The sequence below is a fragment of the Procambarus clarkii genome, chromosome 61 (assembly GCF_040958095.1).
Source record: "Procambarus clarkii isolate CNS0578487 chromosome 61, FALCON_Pclarkii_2.0, whole genome shotgun sequence".
Taxonomy (NCBI): Eukaryota; Metazoa; Arthropoda; class Malacostraca; order Decapoda; family Cambaridae; genus Procambarus; species Procambarus clarkii.
Genome location: NC_091210.1, coordinates 15324602 through 15334601, shown reverse-complemented (window position 1 = coordinate 15334601; position 10000 = coordinate 15324602). Strand labels below are relative to the sequence as shown.

The window sequence follows — 10000 nt, the reverse complement described above, 5'->3', positions numbered from 1 at the left end:
GAGGCCCGAGACTGTTCAACACGCTTCCACTACACATAACTGGCCGACCCCTCACAGTGTTCAAGAGAGAACTATCAACATCAGAGGCCCGAGACTGTTCAACATGCTTCCACTACACATAAGGGACATAACTGGAAGCCTGGTCGGGAACCGGGCCGCAGGGTTACTGATCCTCGGGACCTCCACGAAGTAACCACATAGGATTATGTCGATGTTTTGATCCCATGTGTTTTATCTTACTTCCTATCCCTCCTATTTGTGGTCTGGTCTTGTGTCAAAGACCTTCTGACAGTCCATAAATATGCAGTCAACCCAGCCTACTATCTGTCTTATCTATACCTGTCTCCCTGTCGTGGAATTATATCCGGCTTGTGAAGCATGATTTGTCACTCTTGTTCCATCTCCCAGTTACCTGAAAGGAGACGAGAGAGGTATCAAATAATATATATACTCAAGGAATACTGTGGGGCCAGGTCCCATATGTATACACTCAAATAACAACATCTTGAGGTTATCTTGAGATGATTTCGGGGCTTTAGCGTCCCCGCGGCCCGGTCCTCGACCAGGCCTCCACCCCCAGGAAGCAGCCCGTGACAGCTGACTAACTCCCAGGTACCTATTTACTGCTAGGTAACAGGGGCATTTAGGGTGAAAGAAACTTTGCCCATTTGTTTCTGCCTCGTGCGGGAATCGAACCCGCGCCACAGAATTACGAGTCCTGCGCGCTATCCACCAGGCTACGAGGCCCCATTCACATACTGGAGTGAATGATATGAAGGGAAATGTAGAATAGAACCAGTGAAGAGTAGAGGGAGGGAGGTAGATAGGGAGGTAGGTAGGTAATCTTTAACACCCACACATCGTGTCAGCAAGGCGGACAGCCCGCCTGCTTTCATACCTCACTGTATTTCCCACTTCTAAACTTCCCTTCACCTATGCCTCTCCTTCCTCTCTACTCCCCCCCCCCCCCAAAAAAAAGCCCAGGATGCTGTTTAAGATTTGCTACCTGGAACAAAAAGTTCCAAGCAGCACGGGCTATGGTGAGCCCGTAGGTCGTAAAAAGCCCCGGAGTATGAGCCCAAGTGTGTCGCTCCGACAGGAGACTTGGTAGCCTGCCAGGCCTCACCAGCACAGACAGACAGACGGCACGACTCGGGGACATGGAGGCGGAGGACACAGCTAGAGAATGAGGGACATAGAAAGTGGCAGGAGGGACACAGACATATAAGGAAAGACTTAGCAAGATGGAGGAGCAGCAGTGCAGATATGGTTATCTTGAGATGATTTCGGGGTTTTAGTGTCCCCGCGGCCCGGTCCTCGACCAGGCCTCCACCCCCAGGAAGCAGCCCGTGACAGCTGACTAACACCCAGGTACCTATTTTACTGCTAGGTAACAGGGGCATAGGGTGAAAGAAACTCTGCCCATTGTTTCTCGCCGGCGCCTGGGATCGAACCCAGGACCACAGGATCACAAGTCCAGCGTGCTGTCCACTCGGCCGACCGGCTCCCTATAGGGCCCAGAGGGACGGAATACACATTCATGCAACCCCGAAAATTGCCGAAACATGTTAGGGAAAGACTGTTGACTAGACCACACACTAGAAGTTGAAGGGACGACGAGGTTTCGGTCCGTCCTGGACCATTCTCAAGTCGATAGTCAATCAACTTGAGAATGGTCCAGGACGGACCGAGACGTCGTTGTCCCTTCACCTTCTAGTGTGTGGTCTGGTCAACATACTTCAGCCACGTTATTGTGACTCATCGCCTGCATAGGGGAAGGCAAATGATGTTTTGATACAAGAGTGTACATATTTCCACCCCCAGTGTAGGACATATAATTACTATAAACAACTATATAATTTCAACACTTTATGCAGGCGATGAGTCACAATAACGTGGCTGAAGTATGTTGACCAGACCACACACTAGAAGGTGAAGGGACGACGACGTTTCGGTCCGTCCTGGACCATTCTCAAGTCAATTGTTCATCGTCCCCTTCACCTTCTAGTGTGTGGTCTGGTCTTCAACACTTTAATTACTATCTTGAATAATAATACAATATTATTCAGATATTGTTACTGTATTATTAAGAGTAATTGTGGAGACGACTACAGTGGTCCGGTCATTGTGCCATTGTTAATCCTTGACTTTATAATGGTCTGTGACGTCACCTCCGGTTGACCCTTGACCCCTGGGTACACAACATCCCTACACCACTGCCTACCTGTGCTAACCTAACAGTGTCTACGGCCGGGAAAAGGTTCTAGCTCTTGTGCCCCGCCTACTGGCCCTCTTGTACCTCTTGTATTACAACTATTTGGATATTCAATTTTTTTTTTGTCGAATGTATCCTTAAAGTTGTGGATGGAGGTGGCTTCTGAGATTTCGCGGATTCCAGGCCGGTGCTGCATACTCCAGTCTTTGCTAGCGTCACATATGCTGCTGATGTTATCCTGTTTGTGTGTGTGCCTCGAGTGTCCCGTCCATGGAGGTATGTTGACCCCTGGACCCCATGACGGAAAAAACAGAATCAACTCCCCCTCCCTTAATCCTCCAGGGGGGAGGGGAGGGTCCTGTAGTACAGTGGTCTACGTTCCTGACTCACAACCGAGGGTCCCGAGTTTGATGCCCAGGCTGGGCAGGAATGAATGGATATGTTTCCTTTCATCTGATGGGACTGTTCATCTAGCAATATACTGGTACTTGTGAGTTAGTCAACTGTTGTGACTTGCATCCTATGGAGGTCTGTAGGTCGACCACGGTGCAGGGGGGGGGGGGGACCTGGGTACAAGTCGGGTACAGGCTGCCTGTACCCGACAACAGGAATATATTACATACTGAAGAGTATGTAGATTTAACTAGTTAAGACGACTGTTGGTTCAGAAGGCGGGGCCCAATAGTTGAAACCCGGTTGGTGCAGTGAGTAGTGGTGAGTGGGTGGTTATCTTTGAGGTTATCTTGAGATGATTTCGGGGCTTTAGTGTCCCAGCGGCCCGGTCCTCGACCAGGCCTCCACCCCCAGGAAGCAGCCCGTGACAGCTGACTAACACCCAGGTACCTATTTTACTGCTAGGTAACAGGGGCATAGGGTGAAAGAAACTCTGCCCATTGTTTCTCGCCGGCGCCTGGGATCGAACCCGGGACCACAGGATCACAAGTCCCGCGTGCTGTCCGCTCGGCCGACCGGCTCCCTAGGACCATTGGCGACTCGAACTCAGGTCCCAAAAGTCAAGACTCATGTCCTATGAACTCCTTAAGGTGTTTTGACTTAAGGTAAGACTCCCGGATCTCCCCAAAAGCTCCCCATCCGTTACCTACCCCCTCCCCACACCCCCAAACCCCCCCCCCCTTGTCTTGGGTGGCACTGCCTGACCTCGGGAAGCACTGGCTGGCATAACAGTGACGTCATAACAGTGCCAGAGCAAAGCCTGGCACTCTGCCATCTATTTATCCAGACCTTCCCCCCCCCACACACACACAGACGCTTGTCTGCTACCATACACGCCTCCAGAGGATACGTGATCAACCAGGCTGTGATTCAGGCTGCGAGCAGCAGCGTCCAACTTAATACCACCAACAACAAACCCATTTCAACATTTTCAACTTCTCAATTACTTAATTAACTACAAATACAACTCAGGATTCTACCTGGATTGTACCTGGATTGGGTTCTGGAAGTCCATTCCCTCCCCCAAGCCCGGCCCAGGAGCTAGACTTCAATATTAACACCGACTATATATCCAAATATGTCTTCTCATCTAACGTATTTTGAACAACCCAGCGGGTTTTCTTCCTATTGGGGAGTGTTGTACATGCTGCTATGGCGGTGTGTCCACTCACAGGATGAGTGGCGCTGCCCAATACTGTCACTATGGCGGTGTGTCCTCTCACAGGATGAGTGGCGCTGCCCAATACTGTCACTATGGCGGTGTGTCCTCTCACAGGATGAGTGGCGCTGCCCAATACTGTCACTATGGCGGTGTGTTCACTCACAGGATGAGTGACGCTGCCCAATACTGTCACTATGGCGGTGTTGTAACACGGGTTTGGGTTCCTCTCTCTTCTTCTCTTCCTTCTTTGCCCTCTACCCGTATTCTTACTTTTTATTCTCTACCAAGGGACTCCAAAACTTTTACCAAAGCCAACTCCACGCCACGTGGTCCTAAGACGATTGACCGACTTAGGATTCTACACCCAGTATGACGTGACCTAGGCTCTGAGCAAAACCCAAGAGTCGCCTCTACGCTGCCACCACCAGACCAGTAACACAAGAGCAATGATCGAGGTCTGGATCGATCACGCTAATTAATCAACCTAGGGGCTTGATCCCCACTATATACGATGACCTTGAGTGTGGAATAAATTACACGGGAATGATTCGATGTTAGAATCGGCGCCCAATCCAACTCTACCTCGTGTGGACCACGTGACCAGGACAAGTTTACACATAAAACACATGGAAATAATGAAATGCAAAATATTAACAAATTTAATTTATTAAAAGAAAAACTAAAACAAAATCTAAATATGTTCACTCCCTGTCACTTTAACACTCCCTACTTGACCTGAGTGGCAAATGAGACTATTTCTATACATAACCATAGCAACTATACCTTGGGCGACCACAGCTCTAGATGTTGGGCTGGTCTTGGGGAGAGGTAAGATGGTTGGCCTCTTATCCCCGCTGTTCCCGTCTCCACACTGACTTGTCCTCGTCTGGCCTAGCCCAGACTAGAACATTGTATCCTTCCGCCTAGTCAAAGTTTTACCAAGTTACTAGCCAGGTTTAAGTTATAACAATTAACCTCTGTTGTACTTAATTGATCCAGACTGGTTGAATTATTTTACTGAATTAAATTACAAACATCTAACGGCAGAGCTGTTCCCGATCACAAAAATGGTTATTAAAACTTTGAGAAATAGTAGACCTGTCAACCCCTGCTGACCTATGACCGCCGGTCACTCCGCCTTAGAAGTTAGATCTGATTCGTGACGTCACTGATGGTGACAAACTCAATAATTAGAATACTCTTGATATTGTATCCAGTACTATTATACAATACAATTTTAATGCAAAATGAATAAAGGCTAATTTCTCTAAATTACTGAATACTATAGGATGATTCATTATACGCAGCTATGAACAAAGCGTTGGTTATTTCCACCGCGAATTCCCCTGGGGGTCAGGTCACCATGCGGCTCAGCTTCCCATTCTCTTTTGTCGATAAACCACTCTGGATAATTCTTACAACAGCCTAGTTTGTTACAGTGTGTCCACTCACAGGATGAGTGACGCTGTCCAATACTGTCACTATGGCGGTGTGTCCACTCACAGGATGAGTGGCGCTGCCCAATACTGTCACTATGGCGGTGTGTCCACTCACAGGATGAGTGACGCTGCCCAATACTATCACTATGGCGGTGTGTCCACTCACAGGATGAGTGACGCTGCCCAATACTGTCACTATGGCGGTGTGTCCACTCACAGGATGAGTGACGCTGCCCAATACTGTCACTATGGCGGTGTGTTCACTCACAGGATGACTGACGCTGCCCAATACTGTCACTATGGCGGTGTGTCCACTCACAGGATGCGTGGCGCTGCCCAATACTGTCACTATGGCGGTGTGTCCACTCACAGGATGAGTGGCGCTGCCCAATACTGTCACAATGGCGGTGTGTTCACTCACAGGATGAGTGGCGCTGCCCAATACTGTCACTATGGCGGTGTGTCCACTCACAGGATGAGTGGCGCTGCCCAATACTGTCACTATGGCGGTGTGTTCACTCACAGGATGAGTGGCGCTGCCCAATACTGTCACTATGGCGGTGTGTCCACTCACAGGATGAGTGACGCTGCCCAATACTGTCACTATGGCGGTGTGTCCACTCACAGGATGAGTGGCGCTGCCCAATACTGTCACTATGGCGGTGTGTCCACTCACAGGATGAGTGACGCTGCCCAATACTGTCACTATGGCGGTGTGTCCACTCACAGGATGAGTGGCGCTGCCCAATACTGTCACTATGGCGGTGTGTTCACTCACAGGATGAGTGGCGCTGCCCAATACTGTCACTATGGCGGTGTGCCCACTCACAGGATGAGTGGCGCTGCCCAATACTGTTACTATGGCGGTGTGCCCACTCACAGGATGAGTGGCGCTGCCCAATACTGTCACTATGGCGGTGTGCCCACTCACAGGATGAGTGGCGCTGCCCAATACTGTTACTATGGCGGTGTGCCCACTCACAGGATGAGTGGCGCTGCCCAATACTGTTACTATGGCGGTGTGCCCACTCACAGGATGAGTGGCGCTGCCCAATACTGTTACTATGGCGGTGTGTCCTCTCACAGGATGAGTGCCGCTGCCCAATACTGTTACTATGGCGGTGTGCCCACTCACAGGATGAGTGCCGCTGCCCAATACTGTTACTATGGCGGTGTGTCCTCTCACAGGATGAGTGCCGCTGCCCAATACTGTTACTATGGCGGTGTGTCCACTCACAGGATGAGTGCCGCTGCCCAATACTGTTACTATGGCGGTGTGTCCACTCACAGGATGAGTGGCGCTGCCCAATACTGTTACTATGGCGGTGTGTCCACTCACAGGATGAGTGGCGCTGCCCAATACTGTTACTATGGCGGTGTGTCCACTCACAGGATGAGTGGCGCTGCCCAATACTGTTACTATGGCGGTGTGCCCACTCACAGGATGAGTGCCGCTGCCCAATAAACACGCCCGTTGGGGCAAAATTTAAAATTAAAAAAAAAAAAAAAATCACATTAACAGCGGAATCCACCAATTCTTTAAAAAGACGACTTATTGCTAAAAATAGATGCACCAAAAATGTCATTTTCTATACAACGACCTCTATAGATAAAGTGGTTTCGCTTAGTTATCTTGAGGTTATCTTGGGTTCCTTCGTTTCAAGTTGGATCAAACAGATGCATTTTTTAGTGTGACAGGGAGAACGAGGCTTCAAACCCCAGTAGTTCCTGGGTCAGCCAGCCTCCTCCCCCCATCCTAAACCCCCACCCCACCCCATCAGACGCGACCCCTCCCCCCTGAACACCCCCCCACAACCCCGACCCCTCCCCCCTGAACACCCCCCACAACCCCACCCCATCAGACGCGACCCCTCCCCCCTGAACACCCCCCCACAACCCCACCCGAACTGAAGCGACCCCTCCCCCCTGAACACCCCCCACAACCCCACCCCATCAGACGCGACCCCTCCCCCCTGAACACCCCCCCACAACCCCCTCCCCTCCCCCGCCATGTCTGGCGACGACGGAACTCAATGGTTCCACCTTTGGCGCTCCTCCAACCCAATCCTCGAACATTGTCAAAAGCCTTTTGTGTACTCACCTAATTGTACTCACCTGATTGTGCTTGCGGGGGTTGAGCTCTGGCTCTTTGGTCCCGCCTCTCAACTGTCAATCAACTGTGTGTATTTATGTCCGTACATAAGCGGGTTCACACACACATAAGGCGCCGAACACACACACACACACACGAGCACGGATAACGCATCAAGCATCACGAGAAACGCGTATAAAACACGTCAAACAAATCAAAACACACAAAAAAGCATGAAATACGCATCAAGCAGCCGGAAATGGGCATCAAAAAGCCGGAAATGGGCATCAAAAAGCCCGAAATGGGCATCAAAAAGCCCGAAATGGGCATCAGAGCCCGAAATGGGCATCAAGGAGCCCGAAATGGGCACCAAAGAGCCCGAAATGGGCACCAAAGAGCCCGAAATGGGCACCAAAGAGCCCGAAATGGGCATCAAAGAGCCCGAAACGGGCATCAAAGAGCCCGAAACGGGCATCAAAGAGCCCGAAACGGGCATCAAAGAGCCCGAAACGGGCATCAAAGAGCCCGAAATGGGCATCAAGGAGGCCGAAATGGGCACCAAAGAGCCCGAAATGGGCATCAAAGAGCCCGAAATGGGCATCAAAGAGCCCGAAACGGGCATCAAAGAGCCCGAAACGGGCATCAAAGAGCCCGAAACGGGCATCAAAGAGCCCGAAACGGGCATAAAAGAGCCCGAAACGGGCATCAAAGAGCCCGAAAAGGGCATCAAAGAGCCCGAAAAGGGCATCAAAGAGCCCGAAAAGGGCATCAAAGAGCCCGAAAAGGGCATCAAGGAGCCCGAAAAGGGCATCAAGGAGCCCGAAATGGGCATCAAGGAGCCCGAAATGGGCACCAAGGAGCCCGAAATGGGCATCAAAGAGCCCGAAATGGGCATCAAAGAGCCCGAAATGGGCATCAAAGAGCCCGAAACGGGCATCAAAGAGCCCGAAACGGGCATCAAAGAGCCCGAAACGGGCATCAAAGAGCCCGAAAAGGGCATCAAAGAGCCCGAAAAGGGCATCAAAGAGCCCGAAATGGGCATCAAGGAGCCCGAAATGGGCATCAAGGAGCCCGAAATGGTCATCAAGGAGCCCGAAATGGGCATCAAGGAGCCCGAAATGGGCATCAAGGAGCCCGAAATGGGCATCAAGGAGCCCGAAATGGGCATCAAGGAGCCCGAAATGGGCATCAAAGAGCCCGAAATGGGCATCAAAGAGCCCGAAATGGGCATCAAAGAGCCCGAAATGGGCATCAAAGAGCCCGAAATGGGCATCAAAGAGCCCGAAATGGGCATCAAAGAGCCCGAAATGGGCATCAAAGAGCCCGAAATGGGCATCAAAGAGCCCGAAATGGGCATCAAAGAGCCCGAAATGGGCATCAAGGAGCCCGAAATGGGCATCAAGGAGCCCGAAATGGGCATCAAGGAGCCCTGAAAGGGCATCAAAGAGCCCGAAATGGGCATCAAAGAGCCCGAAATGGGCATCAAAGAGCCCGAAATGGGCATCAAAGAGCCCGAAATGGGCATCAAAGAGCCCGAAATGGGCATCAAAGAGCCCGAAATGGGCATCAAAGAGCCCTGAAAGGGCATCAAGGAGCCCTGAAAGGGCATCAAGGAGCCCTGAAAGGGCATCAAGGAGCCCTGAAAGGGCATCAAAGAGCCCGAAATGGGCCTCAAGGAGCCCTGAAAGGGCATCAAAGAGCCCGAAATGGGCATCAAAGAGCCCGAAATGGGCATCAAAGAGCCCGAAATGGGCATCAAAGAGCCCGAAATGGGCATCAAAGAGCCCGAAATGGGCATCAAAGAGCCCGAAATGGACATCAAAGAGCCCGAAATGGGCATCAAGGAGCCCTGAAAGGGCATCAAAGAGCCCGAAATGGGCATCAAAGAGCCCGAAATGGGCATCAAAGAGCCCGAAATGGGCATCAAAGAGCCCGAAATGGGCATCAAAGAGCCCGAAATGGGCATCAAAGAGCCCGAAATGGGCATCAAAGAGCCCGAAATGGGCATCAAAGAGCCCGAAATGGGCATCAAAGAGCCCGAAATGGGCATCAAAGAGCCCTGAAAGGGCATCAAAGAGCCCGAAATGGGCCTCAAGGAGCCCTGAAAGGGCATCAAAGAGCCCTGAAAGGGCATCAAAGAGCCCTGAAAGGGCATCAAAGAGCCCTGAAAGGGCATCAAAGAGCCCTGAAAGGGCATCAAAGAGCCCTGAAAGGGCATCAAAGAGCCCTGAAAGGGCATCAAAGAGCCCTGAAAGGGCATCAAAGAGCCCTGAAAGGGCATCAAAGAGCCCTGAAAGGGCATCACAGAGCCCTGAAAGGGCATCACAGAGCCCTGAAAGGGCATCAAAGAGCCCTGAAAGTGCATCAAAGAGCCCTGAAAGTGCATCAAAGAGCCCTGAAAGGGCATCAAAGAGCCCGAAATGGGCATCAAAGAGCCCGAAATGGGCATCAAAGAGCCCTGAAAGGGCATCAAAGAGCCCGAAATGGGCCTCAAGGAGCCCTGAAAGGGCATCAAAGAGCCCTGAAAGGGCATCAAAGAGCCCTGAAAGGGCATCAAAGAGCCCTGAAAGGGCATCAAAGAGCCCTGAAAGGGCATCAAAGAGCCCTGAAAGGGCATCACAGAGCCCTGAAAGGGCATC

General features: G+C 51.2%; 1 protein-coding gene across 1 annotated transcript; it reads left to right on the top strand.

Moving 5' to 3' along the window:
• The first annotated feature begins 7702 nt into the window (after window positions 1-7702).
• On the top strand, window positions 7703-8794 carry LOC138354125 (golgin subfamily A member 6-like protein 22). The gene has a single exon (XM_069307998.1). The coding sequence runs from the start codon at window positions 7703-7705 to the stop codon at window positions 8792-8794; it is 1092 nt and encodes a 363-aa protein (XP_069164099.1).
• Window positions 8795-10000: the final 1206 nt, after the last annotated feature.

Excerpts from the sequence above, each read along its gene's own strand:
- LOC138354125 (XM_069307998.1), top strand. The coding sequence starts at position 7,703 with ATGGGCATCAAGGAGCCCGAAATGGGCACCAAAGAGCCCGAAATGGGC.